Source organism: Micropterus dolomieu, linkage group LG15 (assembly GCF_021292245.1).
Source record: "Micropterus dolomieu isolate WLL.071019.BEF.003 ecotype Adirondacks linkage group LG15, ASM2129224v1, whole genome shotgun sequence".
Taxonomy (NCBI): domain Eukaryota; kingdom Metazoa; phylum Chordata; class Actinopteri; order Centrarchiformes; family Centrarchidae; genus Micropterus; species Micropterus dolomieu.
The window spans coordinates 14,467,611-14,488,019 of NC_060164.1; the positions used below are offsets into that span (position 1 = coordinate 14,467,611).

General features: G+C 41.4%; 1 protein-coding gene across 3 annotated transcripts in view; it reads left to right on the forward strand.

The window, feature by feature from the left end:
• The window catches only part of march8 (membrane-associated ring finger (C3HC4) 8), a 79,033-nt gene that overhangs the window by 23,222 nt on the left and 35,402 nt on the right, over window positions 1-20,409 (forward strand). For all 3 annotated transcript variants that reach the window (XM_046070573.1, XM_046070572.1, XM_046070574.1), the window contains one exon: window positions 2,412-2,608. In XM_046070573.1, the coding sequence (XP_045926529.1) occupies window positions 2,513-2,608 (96 nt within the window). In that variant the 5' untranslated portion in view covers window positions 2,412-2,512. The remainder of the gene's footprint in view (window positions 1-2,411; window positions 2,609-20,409) is intronic.

Consider the following 20,409-nt stretch of genomic DNA (forward strand, 5'->3'; position numbering starts at 1 on the left):
CATCAACATGACCTGTATTCTTCAGCCATAGCTCAATAATTCACAGCGCGGACGCATAATGACTCATGAAAAAGATAGAATTACTAGAAGGGATTGAATTACTTCACTGCTCTTGGATTCAAGTCACAAAATCCACTCAACGTTTAACATAATTGAGGCTGATGGCTTCGGAAGAAAAGAATCAAGGTGTGCAGACAAAAGAGAGTTGAATGGTTGGTAACTAGATATGGACAGGCCATCTTAGGTTTTGTGGATGATTTCCAGTGTCCAGTGTGTTGGCAGCAGAGCTAGCCAAATGCAGACAGTAGCATCAAAACAGGATTTTAAAAAGGCAATATTGGATGTTCAATTTTAGGTAGTCAGTGGGGAAAAAAACTCAAATATATCGTCAAATATAAAAGATTTTTGTCCTTTGGGAGACTGTGACTTTGTGTTTCACAACAAAACAAACCAACTGTGGGTTTTACCTGACATGTGAATCAGCAGTTCAGGAAAATGTCAGTCTTGAGTGACAGTGAATTAACCTTGCCTCCAGAACCGCTCTGGTGCTCCTTGGCCATAGACTCTGTAGTCTCTGAAACTCTACTGGAGGGATGAACACTATACTTCCAGAGGATTTTCTTTCATTTTGTGTTGTGATGATTGTGGTGGAGGGCTATCTAATATATGCCTCCCGTCGGTCGCCTGTTCAGTTGGGGTGAGATCTGGTGTGAAGGCCCCTGCAATCCATTCAGTGACCCCTCATGCCCTATATGGAAACATCTACATTAGGTATGTTTCTTCACTCTAATTATTCATTTTTCCTTTTTAATTTGTCACCTCTACAGTTTTGTCAAACAGTAATGCTTTACTTTAACCCCTCTAATATTCAGCATTTATATAACCATTTAATAAATGGTTCAAAACACACTATTATTTAGTTGTAAGCTATCTCTTTTCGTTGAAAGTCTGCTCACCAAACCTTGAAAAACAACTTGTCTTTCCAGATGAAAACAGCTTCCATCACACATATAACCAGATTAGACTAATAGACTAAATGATCTTTAGTTGCCAACGCCAAAATGCATAAAATGGAGATTTCCACTCATAGTGTTTTTTTCATTTTACAATTACCGGATATCTAATGGCATCATCATCATTTAGGAGTTGTTTTCAAGTCATGTTGCGTGAAATCGCATTCAGACTTTTAGTAGTCAGCTAGGATAAACCGGAGGGAGTAGAAAATTGATGATATGTTTGTCTGTGATGTGAGTCAACATAAGGCAATTAGTTTGCTAGAGAAATGTGTTAATGGGTGCTGAGGTGCTTACTGGTTGGTCTATTAACACATGATCCCCCACACTCTTTGGCACTGAGCTGACTGCCAGCTGTATCACAAAAACCTGAATGCGTGTTTTAGTGAGTTCATATGAGCACAGTGTAGTGATGAACTGAAGTGGCAGCTCTTGCTGTGTTGGTGTGTTTTTCAACTCAGTAAACTCGTGTGGCATTCTCAGTCCAAACTCTACACAGCCACCACCACCAACCCTCCATCCCCCGGCCGCCATCAACGCTGGTTTCTGATTAATGCTATTTGACTGACCTCCCATCTGTCTGCTTGCTTTTTGGTGTCTTAATCCTGTCATTTTTAAACTGCGGAGCTTGAGGGTTTGCTTGGCAAACAGGCCCACACACACACACGCACACACGCCGGCCGGCCTAGTTGTGAGAAAGAGCTAAAGCTTAATTCCTGTCAGTGGCAGTACAGATGGCTGCATTAACTGAAGTTAAAATGACCCATATGTAAAACCTCTTGTGTAACTCCCCAGGACATACTGCTGCTGCTTTCATCACCACCAAAAAAAGTGAATTCCTGCATACAAGGATTCGCCTCTGTAGTGATTTATTACGCACGTCGGGGATAGCCTCTGTGGTAATTTATTACACTTTGTGCTTGTGCGATTCGAACTTCTGCTCTCCTGTGGAAGATCACATGAGACGACGCCACCTTTTGTTGGTATGGGAATAGATAGTTTCTCACACTGAACTGTAGGTCAGAACCCAAAAAAAGACCTGACATCAGCACTTTCAACTGGTTTTCTCAGCTTGTTTTGCATGACATATAAATAAAGATATGTATGTATAAATATGTTGCTATAAATAAAGCCTGCTCAGTGTACTCACCAATGAATAGACTCCAGAGGTTGAGTCTATGCCACAGAGGGCCGTTTTTATCAAAATCTGAATTTAGTTTGAAGAACCATAGGTGCATAAGCGGTCAGTGATCAGCAGATCAGACAAAAACCTAAAATGCAGCCGTGCCATTTCAGGACTTTGATTTCTTGTTCTGGACTTGCATTTCAACCCTCCTTATGCTGTGTTATATAGTATGTTTTTCTAATCTTCGTCTGTCTTCTGTGTTTCCTCTGCAGGGCAGTGTGAGCAAGGTGTCGGAGTTCAGACCATCATGCCCTTTGCTCTGGCAGCGGGACAGGAAGTGTGTGTCTGAGCGTCCCTGGTTGGCTCTGCTGGGATGAACATGCCACTGCACCAAATCTCTGTCATCCCCCGTGATGTCACCTCATCGCGGGTGTCAGGCAGTGGGAAATCTAAGGACAAGGAGAAACAGGTAAAGTGAAGTTTTTGTTTCTACAATAGTACGGGGGAATTCTGACTAAACTGATAGTAATGACTCAACATCAACTCAGGTTCCAAACACGTCCACTAGAATAAAGAGAGGCAGAGGAGTAATATTGAAAAGTCCAGACTATCTTGCCAAGTAAAACAAGATCATCTGTAGTTCCAGCAAATGTCCAAAGATGACATTTGTGTTACACTCAAGTGACAAAACCCTCTAGTTTCTGTAGGAATTATAAGTCTTGTCCATTGGGAGCAAAAAATGTAGTGTGGCAGTATTATTAAAGCACAAGAGACAGCTGTTTGTTTCCTGTTTCCTACTGGCAGTCGACATTGGTTTCTTCTAACCACGACTGCGGTCCTTCCCAAACCATAACCATCTGGTTATTATTGTAACCACGGTGACAGAGGTCCCCCAACCTTAACGAAAAAGTAATTTTGACCCTAATCTTTTGCTAACCCTAACCAAGTCATGTTTGTGCCTGAATGTAAACCTTAACCATAGCATAAAACAGTGATTTGTAACAGATTTCAGGAACAGATTAACTTTGTCTGTCGGACATAAAACGCTTAGATGTGTCGTTCTGGAGGGAATGGATTAAGGATGTTTTTTGTTGTTTTGGAGGACTTGAAATGCTCTCAATTTATTATGTATCATTATTCTTAATGTGTGCTTATTAGTTGCCAGGAATAATGAAAATACATTATTCATGAGATGTGTGTGCATAAAGTTGCTGACTGCCTATGATAGCCTAAAAAAGGTCATTGGCTACTATTCATTTTTATACAGCATGAAAAATAATCCCGCAGTTTTTACCATAGCAAACAAAGCCTTACTTTGATCTTTTCACAAAATTTGTTTTACCACTGTCTCGAGTGCCAGAGTTGACTATCTTTATGCGCCATATTAAATTATGCTCTGCTTACTGTCACTCATACACCTACAGGGAGACATTTTTGCCAGATGCCGTAAAAACCTTTCTTTTATCATGTCTGTTCCTTTTTTATTTATTGTTTCATTGTTTTAAAACTAGGTCTGACAGCGTGAAATGTATATATTTCACAAACAACTCTTTGTTACATAGGGGAAACAAATAGAAGAACCTGCTGAATGCTTTGCAGAAAGATTGGCGGAAATGTCAACTAGAAAAGCAAATTGGTTTTTAATTGTTATGACAAGAGTTTACTTTAAAGGAATGGTGTGGTGAGGGGAGAAAGTTACCACAGGTGTCCTGTAGTCATTCATCAGAGAACAATCAGAAAGTTCATTTTTGAATGCCAGGGGTGCCAATCCTAGCACAGCAACATAAATTCTGCATGACTTTTCTCTCACAAACAAATTATTTCTGTGCTCCCTATGGGTTGAGCAGAGGTTTTGCATCTAATGAGGCTGATTTAAAGTCTGGTCTGCTTTTCCATTTGTGCCTAAAACCTGTAGGCCATCTGGTTGAGCAGTTTCGTCGTGGACTCTTAAAGGAACCAAAGAAAGGATTTGTCCATGGTGTTTCGTAAATCGTGGCTATTTAAAATTTACAAAAGGAAACAGTGAAAAAGACCAACTCTGAGCACCTTTACTCAACATCTCTGCTACTTTCAAAGTTTTTTTTATGCCATTCAGGATAGTTACAGCTTCCACAAAAAAATCTGTAATTTGGAAACCACCAGATCTGCCAAAATAAAGGCCTCAAGTAACCTATCAGGCCACTGCTTATACAGAAGAGGATTAGTGCCACATCAGAAAAGTCCATCTGAGCCTGTCACAGATTTCTAATTTGAGGATTTTGACTTTATTCTTTGAATTCTGACTTTTCTCAGAATAGAAAGATTAATCTCAGAAGTCCTTGAACCTTTCACATCTGGACGTCATCTGGACCCCCCCCCCTCCGAGCTTGTTATCACATTTGATAACAAGCAATGTAAAAATGACTAAAATCAGTTCTCAGTCTCACATGCAAGCTTATCAACTGTTACTTTCTCTTCCTCCCTCTCAGTTTCTGTACTCCAGCACCATCAAACACCGCAGTAGAGTGCTCTTAGAGTGCAGTTGCTTTTTTGAGCTCTGGTACAAAGCGAGGTGCTAAGACAATATGTCCATGGCCTGCCCTATCTCCTCGGCCTCATTGGCTCACAATAGATCATGGCCTCTGAGTGCGGCAGCACAGGTGTTCTTAAGAGGCTTCTTCATGCTGCATATGGCCTGTGTTTCAGCCTCCCGTGCTGTAAACTGGCACTGACATGTATTTTTGCTGTGCGCGCGCGCGCACGCACACACACACACACACACACACACACACCCCTCAGTGATTATTTATTTTCTATCCTAATCTGTGTTCACTTTGAATCTTAAAATCATGCGTTGTCATTGCAGAAGTGAAAGTGAACTGAGGTTCATTCCAAAACTGGTTCCATATCTTGCTATTAAGTTAAATAAAGGTGTGTCTTTGTGTAGCTTAGATGCCTTGATGTGCAATGAATAGTTAACAGGATTAAGAGGTTTAAACTTTGAGAGCAGTCGAAGCAAGGTTGCCTCAGTCAGCGGGGAAATAAAAGTGAAACTGTAAGCTTTATAACGTCTGGGGGGGGCATTTAGTCTTCCTGTCGCCATGTTTTCTAACAGTGTAAAGATCCAACCCCATGTCTCTCTGCTCAGCATCACTCGCTCCCTTTGTCTGACTCCTGCTGCCCGAGTCTCCTTTTTCCCCCTGAGGAATAAGTGGATAAACAGCAGCGACTCCCGTCCTCCCTGTGGAACCATCAGCAGAGCAGAGCGGAGAAAGGAGAAACGGAGTGTAAGAAAAGAGTAGAGGGAAAATGGCGAGTGTTTACTTTGAATGCTGATCAGCTTGAGGGTCCTGGAGGGGGGTGTGTGTGTGTGTGTGTGTGTGTGTGTGCGCGCCCAGAGTTTAGTCACAGAGCACAGACCCATCTGGCCCTCTTAGACAACACAACTGGTCTTTTAGCGCCTCAAGAAAAAAAAGCAGAAATTTCCTCTACTTAGAATTCAGAGTTAGTCTGCTGCTCCTTCAGAGAGCAACACATCTTTGACTGTTGCTGGCCCCTCTCTGGCCTCTCCTCCAGCTCCACTCATTCATTTGTCTTCTTTAGGTTCAGTATGCGCTTGTGGGTACAGTGTCCGTTCACTGTGGTCCTCCACAGTCAACGTCATGTTTAGGTAGATAAATTGAGTTTTAAAACATATTTTTAAATATGTTTTAAAACATACTATGTTTTAAAAAATATTTTTAAAACGGTGTCAAAAGGCTTGGCGAGCAAGAGTTTTTATTTCTTGGAAAGAAAAAAAGAAAAGTTCCCTGACGGTCAGATGTATTTGAGTCTGGGGTTTTTGATAAGGAAGGTAGCAAATGGATTAAGCATGAGATGACGATAAAGTAAGCTCTGGCACAGTTTGGCAGGTAGGGAAGGAGATAAAGCACGTCTTGTGGTGTACCTGGGAAAAGCAAACTGAGCCTTTCAGTGTTGTTTTGATTATATCCTACTTCTTTAACCCCCTCTTCAATGTCACCCGCTGGTGTTTTTACTGTAAGTGTAGCCATTTACATGAGCAGCATGTGATAATTTCCTGAACTGAGAAATATAGCAAAGCTTCAGTGGATGCAGATGTAGCTTTTATTTTCACATTCACACATGCATTCACACCCACGTACAGGGCCTCACTCACACTAGTATTATATTAAGCAGTATATCTTCCATGACTGCGCACACACTGAACACTGATACTTGATACCCGCCCTTTTGATGCTGCATGTATTTTTTTATGAAAGCAGAGAGAGCGCTGCAAGCTTTGTCCTTCTATAAGCTTGTGTCTGAGTCAAGGACAGAGAAGACTCCCTGTCTCCCCTCTGATGTTTGCTGGTTTGATAATAGCCTCCTGGGCACTGATGGAGCTGGGCTTTGTAGAGACCACTATCAAACACTGACCGCCACAGCGAAAACTTTCAACTCATTCTCCAGGCTAGACAGGGTCTGTTCAGTGTGTCTGTCTTTGCTGATTTAACAAAGCACTTCTAGTATAGTGACATAACTTGTTTTTGTTCCTCAAATGTCTTATTTGAAACATCGTTCTTGCTCTTTCGGTGTAGTTGCAGCATTTAGGCTGAGATGGCAGATGGCAGGGTAGCCTGTTTGCATGCAGCTGTAAAATAATGTCCAAAAAAATCAAGTTTGATTAAATTCTACAAATGTGTTTAGAAAATACTTGAAAATGTTTCTCAGCCCTGAGGCAGGGAAACATTTTCCAAACATTTGGTGGAACTAAACTATCCAAATCAGTCCCCTCCAGATTGCTGTGCCCAGGGGCTTGCAAATGGAAATGCCATGATAATCATCCAGAAAGCCTTTGGGCTGAGGAAACTAGGGATGAAATGCTGAATTATCAGGAAAAGGAGTGTTTACATGTGTGTGACTCGGGTATAGACCGTAAGAGTAAACTCAAGGTGGTCACATCAAGTCGGAAGCAGAGGATGTGATGGGTTTATTTTGCAGACTTTAAAGGTGCAAGTAAAAAAGATCCATATACATACAAACAGCCATATACTATGTGTTTTCTATGGGATGTACACTGGTGCACATACAGTACATACACAAATAATCTCCCTCTGACACGCACACACAGTCTGTACACATTTACTGTAAGCAAGAGTTAATCCAGTTAATCATAAGGTTACACAATGAAGAAACGTTGCATTTTCTGTCTTGCACGCACGCACCGTACGTTCCTCCTGGTGTAGATGTTCTGAGGCCAAACAGGTTCCCCTGGCCTGTCTATAAAGGAGAAGCTGGAGAGAGAAGATAACACATAGGCAGAATGCCTCTATTCTGAGAGAAGTTTTTAGTAAGGTTTGAATGTTGTGTGTCAGCAAACGAGCCTGCTTTACATATGCTATTCATAGAATTCAGAAAGATTTCACAAACGCTGCAAACATGCTGTCTTTAGCCACTGATGCAAAGTGAATACAAAATCATTACTGACTGAGAACTAAATTCAAATTTTATGTTTTTTCTATGTTGCTTCGGTGTACTGGTAGTGGGCAGAAGGGCTGCAACTAACTTTGATGGATTTCATTGGCATTCAAAAAATCTGGTATCTTTTTGATTCATATTCAATGTCAAAGTGAAAATGTCCATCACAAGTCCCAAAGCCCAAAGTTACATCTGCGCGTTACTTGTTTTGTCTGACCAGAAGTCCAAACCCCCAAAATATTCAATTTACTATGATAGATAACTTGAAAAATTACTTGCATGCCTTTTTATTATATTTTTTTGATATGATTAATCAACTCATTGTTTCAGCACTAACTTGCAGGATTCAGTGCCCACAGTAAATTTGTAAAGTCTGTAAAGTCACATTTCTCTCTCCGTCTCTCTTTCTGGAAACACACATTCCAGCATGTGCACTCAGGTTGCAGGTACACACAAACATAAACACACACACACATGCCAGCAGCTGGTGTTGTTAGTCAGCCCGTCTGTGTAGGACTTGCACGAGTCTCCCGGAGGACCCGACCGTGCTGAGCCACTTGAGGTTGAAGTGCTAAAAAACATAATTAAAGGTGGAGGACTGACATGATGGCCGGGCCTTGACTGTTGTGAGGAAGGACTTTGCTTCACTTTGTTAAAAGATTTTATTTCATTAGCCCCTGTGATGCCACCACGGGTCATTTTACTGCCTTCTGGTAGATGTGACACTCTGTGCTATATTAAGTTTTATATATGTAATTACAATTGACCCGTAGCAGCAGAAAATACACTTTGAGAGGAATGGCAGAAAATAATTACAGTCCATTTACTGCTCTATATTCTAGTGGACACGGCGTAATGTTGTATAGTAGAGGCGAGTTAGTCTCCAGTGTGAGCGGGCGCATTCTTTTGCTGTGTGTATTTCAGCGCTTGGTTTCAGAAGAGCAGCTATTAGCGGAGATAACGACGTTCAGAGGAGACGATACCTTCTAATTAACACCTTCACTCACACACACACACTCTCACCTCACACACACACACACACACACACACACACACACACACACACACACACACACACACACACACTTGCTTACTTTTACTTTAAATATGTCTATACATTAAGCTGCTTTCAGGTTTCTCTTTGGAAAAACACATTTTCAGATGATAATCTCATGATTTACATATTATGCAGGCTGTTGTATAACCTAATCTGTCAGATGTATAGCTATTAACCTACTCACCCACAGAAATGTGTTCAGCCTGTGATACACTGCAGGAACAGAAAGTACACCTGAACTCAAACAAAGCCCTCAGCTGTGAAAGCCACCAATTTCGCCAGAATAAATTTAAGGGAACCAGAATTATGAAAATGCACTTCGCTGTTATAGGGGCCATTATAGTGTATAGAGACGCAAGTGAAGAGACCGAGGCAGATAACCAGACAGACAGAGATGAAGTTATTTCTATCAGGGCGAAATGAAATCACCACATTAAAGGCTGCATCTTCCGGTCCTCTCTTCTCTGTGAGACGCTGCTGCCTCAGTCTCCGCTCTGTTCTCCATCCAGAGCTTTATGTCACACTTCTGTTCTCTGGAAGACGTCTCCACGGGGTTTCTGAGGACACTGTTTAATTGCCTGTGACATGCTGACTTGACTCCTGTGACTCACGTGGCCCCCAAACATTCAGCCACTGTCAGCCAGATCAGTGGTGGAGGCTCTCTTCGCTCTCCCACTGCGCTTAAATTCATCTTCCTGATGAGACACTGCAGATGTTTCCCTCGCCGCAGCCAGTCGTCTGGTTCTTTGGGGTCTGACGCACAATGGCTGCCTAATGTGTGCTATTCATATGGAGCCGCATACCCCAGATGTATAATGAACGTCTGATAGGACTCACAACTCTGTTAGACTCCATTGTGGTGGGCAATATGTGGCAAACACACAGGCACACAATAAGTGTCTTGTGCACTCAGTGAAAGATAGTGAGCAGTCAGACACTTTCCAGTAAGATATGATATTAAGAATCCCAGTTGTCGATCATCAACTCCTGTCAGCACAAATACACACCAGAGTCTCTTACCATGAGGCTGCAATTTGTTTATTTACCCATCTCCCTAAATGTCTTGATCTGTTTTTCTCCAACTTCTCCTCCTCCTACCACCTCCTCCATCATCCTCTCATGGTGTTATCCAATGAAAGATTAGTGTAGTTTATCTCTCTCCGCCTATGGATTTACTCTTGTGACCACACTGAGAACTCCTCCTTGTTGCTGTCTGGGGAGGCAGATGCCCAACAACTGTTGACTCATTTGTAGAGTTTGTTGCTTGTCTCTATAAAATGCTATGTAATGTAATTCTGCTGCCATGACCTGTAGTGCACACATAGTGAGATCATCACCTCAGTCAGCCAGTGCTGGTTCAATTCTTTTGTTGTGAAAATCTTCATTTTAGAGAGAGGAAAATACTTTTAGCCATGATAGCAGCATGTTGTCCTGTCGATCCTAGCGACTCTGGTGATCCCCTGATTTTTCGTGAAGTGCGACCATAAAGTTGACTTTTGTGGTTTTGAGTGAAATGTCCAACAACAATTGGATGGGTTGCCATGAAATTTGATATAGAAATGTATGTCTACCCCATGTTAAACAGTAACAACTGATTTTCTGACCTTTTAATGTAGCACAATCATCAGGTCAAAATATTAATTTGTCCATTACTTTGGTATATGACCAAATACCTACAAATCTAATTTCAGTCCCATCAGCCTCAGTCATCTTCGTGTTTAGTGGTAATTAGCAAATGTTAGCATGCTGACGTTAGCATTTAGATCAAAGCATTGCTGTGTATAAGTACAGCATACCTGTCAACAGTGGGATTTGAGAACATGGGAAATAATCAGGAATTATTTTTGTAGCCAGTAGTCTTTTATTTGTTTATTTGTTTTTATCATTCTCTCAATATACACACAAGTTACTCTTGAGTTCTTAAAACACATCTACATCACTACAACAAAGTCTGATGGTGCAAGAAACAAGTCTTCAGATGATCAAGTGAGTTGTAAACATAATAATGACCCCCCTAGAATGTTTCCTATAATTCCTTGTTGCACAGGAAAATGGTTTAAATGTACAACTATATCATGTATGGCAGGTCAAAGTTGAAGCAAAGAGCTTGATGATTGATGATAATCGATGCTCACCATTCTTGTACCATTCACTTTAGTTTCCTCCAGCAAGTAAATTCTGCTAAGCTGCCACATCTGACTTATTTTTCCAGATTTCAACAAGTGTGGTGATGAGTACAGTGGTATTATTATCAATATGAATGAAAGACAAAACTATTCAAATTAGTTGTCATAGTTGTAGTAAACCAGGATTGTCCATGTGTAATACAGTGACATAACTGCTTCTGCCTCAATTTTCTTGTCTGTGTTCTTGTGTATGACCATAATGACTTTTGACCTTACGTCACTGAGCCTTAAATGGCACAAAGGAGTAAAAATTCATTATCTTTTGATAATTGATCTTTTTCTTCTGCGGACTTTTTCTCAGGATGCAGCCAAACAAGATCCATTTACTCCGTTGTTTATACAGTGCACAGGTAAGCCAAAGAATGGAGGCTAAAATTGTGTCCATGTCCAGAGTCAGTCTGAGTTACATTATCACGGTCTGTTTAGATTGCCATATGGACATTACATCATTCAAGTAACATGTTTTTCACAGGTTAAACTGCAGCTAAACTCTGTGCAGTGTGGAACTATCTTAAAATGGAAAATGAAAGCAGTCCAACTACTACTTGTAATATTTGCATAACCAGTGTTTAGAGTGGCGGTGCTTCCGCCACTATGATAAGATACCTAAGAAGAAAAGAAAGAATACATGATGTTTTCACAAAGGCAAGAACAATGTTCTATTGTTTAATTTTTTAGGATGCTCTGTGCTGTCTCGGTTTGTTTCGAAGCTTTAAAACCTGCACAACATTTTTTCATTCAATTTTGAAGCACATCTTCAGTAATCTGAATTGCTTTCACTCCCTTTAAGTGTGCACAGTGCAGCTGAATGATGTAGGTAATTATAGACCTCAAATGAGAACATGTTAGTGGCAGATGATATTGAAATGATATGGATCAGGATTGGGAAGCTTCCTCACTATAATTGCCTGCATGTACTGTAAATGTAAACAATACATCATTTACAACTTTAATCAATTATGAAAAATGCCTTTTCGCTCCAAATGAAGATTCACAAGGATGTTTGTTACCCACTTGTGCTGCGCTGAGCGTCATTTGTGTCAATTAATAACTCAACTTTATAACTGTGAGAGATCAGTTGTCATAGGAGCACCCAATAATCTTTCATCCCACATCATGTTTCCTTTGTTGAATCAAATTATGGACAGATCAGTAGAAATTCACCAGCTTTGTTTCTAAATCAAAGGTGAGGGCCAATGCACACAGAGTGTTTAAATGGACAAATGCTGCATTTTCCCTATTATTATGCTTTGCTAGAGAGTGAGAATCTGTTTTTTTATTATGTTGAAAAGTAAGAGAGCATTCACAAAGAGCACTCATAGGCAGAATAGAACACCAGGTGTTTTTTTTCTTCGACTTGTCTGCGGCCTAAAAGCTTGCAATCCATCTTCAGCAGGCGTACAGCAAGTGTTTTAACATTAAGATTCATCTTATAAGGCTTGTTTAGAGAGACAAAATCTGCTGTCTGTAGATCAGTGCTTTACTCTTAGACCTAGAGGTATATATGTAAATTAATTGCTATTGCGGGTATAGTTTAAGACGAATGGTACCACCTGTGAAGCAAATGTACAATTCTTCCATTTATGACTAGCAAACCAGTTCAAGAAAAGAGAACCATAAAGATAATAGACAGCAAGAGTCATGATGACATGTAGCATCGGTCATAAGGCACTCTTGAACCTATGAAATTGTGTTCAAAGTGCTTATTTTATCCCTTCTCAGCCATGGATGGTTCTGTTGCATGAATGCACTAGTAGCTGGTCTCCTGATGAGGCAGTCAGGCGACTGAGCACTGCAGAGTGTAGAGGACTGCGGCCCGGCATTGACATTCACCTGCGTCTACCAAGAAGAGAAATTGAGTACAGGTGGAGTGCACAGACAGATAGGGACCAGGTGAGAGAATAAAAAGATAAGGTGAAAGAGAGCACAATTAGTCTGTTGTAAACAAGATGAAGGGAGCGAGAGAGAGATGAGCATGTTGTTGCCGTAGAAACAGAGCGAAGACTGAATAAGAGTAGGCCTACTACTGGCAGGACAGAAGCAGCAGAGGCAGAACGAGGAGAAATAGTCTGCTTTTCATCCCAGCATGCCTCAGCTTTTCCTCTGTCAGCTGTCAGATGCGTTATGTCACTGGAGCGCTGTGGTTTCCCACTTTGCTTCTTCAATGAGTATTCAGGTAGCGGGCTCTCAGAGGGCCGGCACCATCCGCCGTTTAAAACTAATGTCCTATGTTGCAGATCTCGAGCCATTTCCAAGGGCAACCTGAATCAGAAAAATGTCTTCTCTCTGAAATTGAGGTGAAGCCCGTTTGTAAGAGCGTGAGCTATGGATACCTGCTTTCAGTCCTCCGCCGTTTTGATTGATGTGTTTATTGAACCCATGGCACCTTCCGCAAATGCCTAAGGAGGCTGGTGGCTACTCCATTATCTGTTGCCTCGGGTCACACTGCCAGGGGTGACAGCAATCAGCCTCTTGTCTTTTGAATGCTTGTATGCACAAACATACTTCTTTTTTATTTTGTCTCTCCTCATCTCTCTTTCAGGGCTGTGGCCTCCCTTAGGCTTGCAAATAGATTATAATGATACTATATGTGAAACATAAAAAACTATGAGATGGGGGGGGGGGCAGGCAGAGAGAATGATCACCTTGAAAACCACCTCCCAAGGACTTTGTTGAGCTGACACCTCATCCAGTGTTGTTTTATTTGTTGTTTTCACACCACACGGGCTGCTTTGATGAATAATCAGGGAACAGACCCCACCTCTAAACCACCATCATCCAGTTTAAGGGGCACAAACTCAAATTTACACTAAGTGGGTTTTTTTACACACATTAGCACAAATGTTCGGGAATGCTTTGTATACACTTTCACATGTGCCCATTGTTTGTCTCAGCGTTGTCTACCTACCTAGGGTTGCTCAGCGTCTTGGAAACAGTCGGGCCTGAAGAAAAGTTTGATGTTCACAAGAGATAACATATTAATTTCTTCACTCTGAGGTCACCGTCACATTATGAATCGGCAGCAATATCTTTAAAGCACATGTGCAGACAACCTTGTCAACTGATGGTGTGTGAAAGCTGTTGCCTGTCCACTGCACACTTAGACTTGTCTGGAGTTTTTTTTTGTGTGTGGGTATTTACTTATTTTAAATTATACATTTGTGTGACTTGAAAGAGATGACAGTCATCCACAGTTGTTGACACAGAACAGAGTCTGCTGTGTTTCAGCCTGCACAAACTAACTCTAGAAAGTGTGCAGATCTGGGCAAGGTAAAAGGATTTTTCTCTTGGGTGTGTGTGTGTCTGTGTTTGTGTGTGTCCTCCAACTTGCACACATACACATTGGATCAAAGCCAGCCACATGATTGTAAGCTCAAACTGCTACACTAAGATAGACAAAGATATGTGATGACACCGAATTGAACAAGGGTGTATTAGTGGCCAGTGGAAGAGGACCTGATGCGTTGCTCCTATTGACCACTCGAAGTACTCTGACTGAATACAAAACATATAGACCACTGCTGATCTCCCAGGGAGCTGGATTACTCGACTGAACAAACAGCTGAAACTCTAGCTGCAGAAAAGGGGCACTTTGTACAAATGAGGAGAATGTAAATGCTAAAATGCTGTCTCCATGAAAATGTTATCACTGCTCTTTTCCTGAGGATATTTGATATCTTTGTTATTATCTGGTTGATGTATTTTCTCCCTGGAATCTGTCACAAATCCTAAATAAATTCCTTGTTGAATCCTGACTGAATCCATGAAATGTGCAATACAAGCATGCTTATCTAAGTGGAATGAAATGCTTAATCACCACTCAGTGAATTACTGAGAAATGGGAATAATGCATTTTTTGTTTTTGAGCTTGGAACAGAGCGGACCCCAGTCAGTCTGAGTTTTGGCATGAAAAGTAAGTCCTGTGTGTGTTTGTGTGTAGGAGGTTGCGAGCGAATTCACTTTATAACACTGTTTACTAAGGGCTGAGATAAAGAGCAAGCAGCTCACGAGGCTCTAAACTTTAAGGAAAGGTTGTTGTAAGGCCTCGAATGTGATGAATGGTATGGCTGGAACAAGCAGCGAAGAACTGCTGTAAAAGCCAAAAGATGTCATCAGGAAAGTATCACCATCTGCTCCCTCTTGGAGAGCTGATTCCAGTCCCACATCCACGTGAATACGCCACTCTTTAAAGATGATATTTGTTTAAAGCTGTCTGTACATAGATGGAGAGCTGACCGGACAAATATTGACTGGGTGGGGTGAGATTGGAGCACTGATTGGAAAGAGGTTTGAGCAAATGGAGGGTTGATGGAGAATGAAGATGAAACATGGAGAGAAGGAAAAGGGGAGGATGGGGAATAGCAGAATATTTTTCAGATGGCAGCAGTGGGATATTGAAATGAAGAAAAAGGTTGGAGAGTGGGCTGGCTGGGAGCAATGGGATTTTGACTTCATGCTTATCACTTCAAAAGACCGGCTGTAAAATGCAGTCTGCTCCTCTGCACACCTTCCTCCATCATTCTCTGTCTCTCTCCTTCTAACCCGAGGTGAAGTGGATCATTTTGGAGAATGTGAGGTCTAATAGTTACGGTTTGATATGCTGTGCAGTTTTCTTTCACCGAGACAACCTCTATGTCCTGAGGAGCTTGCTTATTGGCTCTGAACTCCCCTCTACTTTACATGAGCAGCAGCCATAGAATACAGCATGTTGGGAGTGTGACATTGTTGCTGTGACACCCCTCCAGGGGGAGTTTGAGACAATCGAACTGCTTAAACACAACATTGTGCTTTCAAATCTGGCTCTTGTTTTGTTTCACGCCATGATGTGCCTCTCATCCACCATACCATCATTGTGCTGTCTTGGAGTGTCATAAAAACGATCTCAAGCGACACACAACACCTTGCCGCGGGCCTCATTGTGAGCCCCTCACAGCTGCGTCGAGTCACAAAACAATCCTGACCAATGGCGTAAGAGCTTCACCCATATGGAGACGAAATGGGACACGTGTTGATGAACAGAGGGCTTGTTAGCACGTGAAGCCAGCACCTTGTCGCCCCATCAATCAGGGATCATCGCTGGGGTGACAAACGTGATAACATGGTGGAAGGATGTGAAAGGCAACATTAAGCTTTGGAGACGTCACTGGGGGTTTGGTGTGGGATGTTTGAGATTGCAACGGAGGAGAGTGATGAGTTTAGAGAGAAGGGATGGTCTTCTTACCTTGAGACGGAGGTCACTGTGAGGTGTGCCACATCTCATATCTTGTTGAGAAGTCACCAATACTGTAGTTATGTTAAAAGACCAATTTGATTTCACTGTTTTGAGCAGTGAACATGCTGTTTTTATTTTGGTAAACTCCGAACGATTTCCTAATTAGTGTTCTGGAACAAACTATTTAATTTGTCAGTAATTATAGGTAATAGATAAAGACAGTGTTCAGTTGCTATACTTGCAGTTAAATAATTCCAATTAAATGCTAAGATAGGATATGTCTTTTAGTCAGTGCACAGCAGATCGGTTGAAAATTCAAAAATGTGCAGTTTATCTACAAGTAAGCACACAATTCAAAATGTGTAGAAATATTAAATGTAGCAGTTCTTTCAAGGAAATTATTCTGTAAATTAACTTATTTTGAACTTAAATTAAACAGTCTCAGACTTTTTGGTCTTATTTCATATTCATTCATATTTATAATTTGTATCATTGACACTAAATTAGGTAGTTCACGCCAGGAAACTTTCAGAAAATTATCAGGAAGTTATTAGGTATTAACAGGACTTTAAGGCGTTGGCTCACTCCTTCGACCCCAGATAGGTTTTTTGTTGTTGTTGTTGATTTGAGGGTATGTGCAGGACCAGACCAGCAGGGGGCAGTAGAGCAAACTGTGAATCTGCTCTTAGAGAAACTCTCTGTCCCTCTGTCCTTGGAGGACCCACGGATTTGAACCTGCAGTTGCCTTCTGATGCATCACAACACTCAGATTTGTTTAATCTCTCTTCGTTTTGGCTCATACTAGATTGCAACATGCCTCCAAACCTTCTTAATGTCTAACTCAAGCAAGATTTTGTCCTGTGTGCCGTATTTGCTCTTCAGCCTTTGTGAACTTGAATCTTACTTGACATTTTTCAGCAATTACAGCAGTCCAAAATATTTTAGCTCCCTGGTTTCCCCCCTTCTGACTGAATTTTAAGCTTTGGAGTTTTTAGCATTTTCAGGCATTCAAAATGCAAATGTACCTTTCAGTGAATTGTAGACACGAGGCATGTAAGATGAACAGCCTTTAAATGCAAATTGCTGCTGCTGCTCTGGACCGTATTTATCTGGGAGCCAAATGAGACTGGACCTTAAAATGCCGATTGGAGTGTGTGGGTGGAGGACAGATTGCTCCATCCTTCATCCATCATCAGTGCATGGAGGTGGGAGAGCAACAGGGTGTGTAAAATCCAAGGTTGCTTGCCTCAGGTAGCTATAGAGGAGTGAATATAGTCGCATCCCACCAGTGTACAGAACATCAAAGCATCTCATACTACAAACAAGTTGAGTTGGAAAGAAATGAAACTGTCTGAGGAGTTTCTGTTTACTGTAGTCTTTTGTTCATTGGCAAAACAACCCACCTCTGAAGATGCTGTCCTCTGATGGTAGGACTTGGAGGAATTTTTTATACTTCCTCTTTGTGTAGTTTGCTTTTGTGTGAAGAGATGCACGCTGGTTTCTGTTGAGCTAGATCAGAGGTAAAGCAGTTCAATAATAATTTATGCCATTTCAACATAATATCAGCACTGTGTCACCATACTGTCATAAAAGGTGGCCTAATAGCAAAGACCTTTCACTGAGGTTATTTCGACATGTCGGCTGTTGGTGAAGGCAGGGATGGAGGGTTTAGATGCAGGAGAGGTAGCTTTGTAACTCAGGCGTGTCTGTCTGCCAGGAGCCCCCCGCTGAGGGTTCGCATGCTGCAGGGAAGCTGCTTACAACCCCAAAATCCTGATCAGATCTTTGAAGGCAAAAGTGTAGCTGTGGTTGAAGAGGATTTTATTATATTCTGAGGATGTGCATATATTTAAAATACCCTAAGCAGTATATTTGCAATGCAGACCTCTCCACCTGTCTGGGGTCAGTAATGGGGCGCCATCTGTTTAACAGCATGTGATGATTGATGATGTCATAGTGGACAAGGGTCAAAAGGGAGTGAGAAGGGGGATGCATTTATGTTTTCTATTTTGTTTAGAGCCTTAACACTGTTTATGCTACCTTCTTATTTGAGAAAGACACAATAGCAATCTTAATTACCCTCATCATGCTGCTGATGTTTCTGTGAGACAGAGCTACAGCCAGACTTAGCCTGCACATTGATTTTTTAGTTCAAAGGATGCATACATCTACTGTAATTACTTATCCTCTGACAGTAAGAAGAATTAACAAACAGTGTTATTTTTTGTGGTGGTTCACTTTTACATTTTTGTTCATCTAACCCGTGGTCAGCGTAATTGTCTGAAGCCGGAGACATCAGGTCAGCCAGGTCCAGAGTTAAAACACACAATGAGGGAGCTCTGCTATCGTGGTTCTGTGTCGCTGTCTGCATGTCAATAGCTGTTGAGAGACTCGTATCAACTTGCGCACACACACACATACTGTGGCGGTTTAATTAAGTGAGTGAGAATTTAGTCAATCTAAGTAGCATTAAAGATCCACCCTGCTGAAAGTTTTAGGCAGGAGCCAGCTTCTGCTGTTGTCCTAAGCTCCTTATACACCCCAAGACTGGTGAAATACTTATATAATTTAGAAGGTTATCACCAGCCCCAGGTGCTGATATGGATACTGATTAGAGTCAATGCTTAAGTCCACAAAGTGGATGCTGCAGGTGCATTTTTTGGTGCTTTTTTCCCCAACACTGATAAGCCCAGATGCTGGCAGACATTACAGAGAGGGCTGTGTGTCTGCTGGTTAGCACATATCTTCAGCCTGACGTGTGTGTGTGTGTGTGTGTGTGTGTGTATTTGTTTTGTGTTGTTGTATTGTTCCATTTGACATGGGAAGTCGGAATTTCCGAGTTCAAAGTCAGAAATTTCAAAGGGAATGCCATTTATCTCGGAGGTTGGAGCTGGGAATGACATCACCCCTGAGCTGACGGCGTTCCAGTTAACAAGTCGGAAAAACCTCGCTCAGCCAACTTTTACAGCTAGCCAGGTTTAGCCATTTTTACACCGGTTGATTAAAAAACGCATTGTGTGGTATTTACTCATACTAAACACAGTAGCAACACGTCCACAGCAGTTGAACAGTACTTTGTGTACGAAAATTTGTATGAGACACAAGTACACAGAAGTGCTGATAAACGGTATAAACTACAGCATTCAATAACTGTTTGCACTGACTGGGCCCCTGAAAAGGTCCAGTAAATGGGCCCTCTGCAAATCTGCTTTACTCATTGGAAAGTCGGGAGAACCGCACTACCCCGCTTTGTTATCCAAGATGGGAATGACAGCCCATTATATCCACCTGTTGTTCCAAATCAAGTCAGTTTAATTTATTTAGCTCAGACACAATTTCAGGGCTTTACAATCTGTACAGCCTACGACAACCTCTATCCTCTTAATTCAAATAAGGAAAAAAAACTTTAACAGGGAAAAAGGATGAAAGCCTCAGGAATATTCAGTACAAGAACTAATTTATATTGAGTGAATGTAAAAAAAAAATCTAATGCAGGTATAATGAATAATGTATTGTAATTTTCCGTTTTGTAAGATTTGTAAACGGTGCTTCTCAGTGTTGCGATGATTCCCTCCTACATCTCGTTATTGTTTGTATGTGTGTCATCTCTCTCCACCAGTGCAAACGTCATATGCAGAATTTTGTATTTTAAATGTAGTGATCGGGTGCATCATGGTCACATGTGCTCACAGCAGGAGCCTCTTTCCGCAAATCTCCATCGGTTTTTGCACAGGTCGAGATAGATGTGCTCCATTGGGTGTCAGAATGGAAAAAACAGATTGTGATATGGGGTATATCACAATCATGGGACATGGAGATATGGGGCAAGAGGACAGTTGGAAGTGGGGGGAGCTAGAAATCAATAAAGCTGCTAAAGTCAGCCCCCTTATTATTTTGGGCCAGCGGATTGATGGCATTGTGTCGAGGTCGTGCTGCCGCAGTGACAGCCCACTTAATGTTTGCGCTTGTGTATTTTGGTCTGAAGATTATGTCCTGTGAATACACAAGGCTCAGAAATCATCCTCTGCTGCATTAAACGAGATATGTAAATGAAAAGCAAAGCTCCAGATCAAAGCATAGCATATGGTTACAGCGGACAAGTAGCAAAGGATCCCTGTGCAGTTATTCAACATTTTACAGAATATTAAACAAGGAAAAAAAAAAATGAAATTATTTCTGAAGAGTTTGATTTTTTTTTATTTTATTTTTTTCCTTACAGACCGTCATCTCTACGCGTCTTCATTTCCGTCTCTCTCCCCTTGTTTATTTCTCTTAATTTGAGGTAGATTTGATGGAAACGTGTAGCAAGCAGACAAGCAGTAGTGTTGTAGTTATCAGTACGCGTGACTGTATTTGAA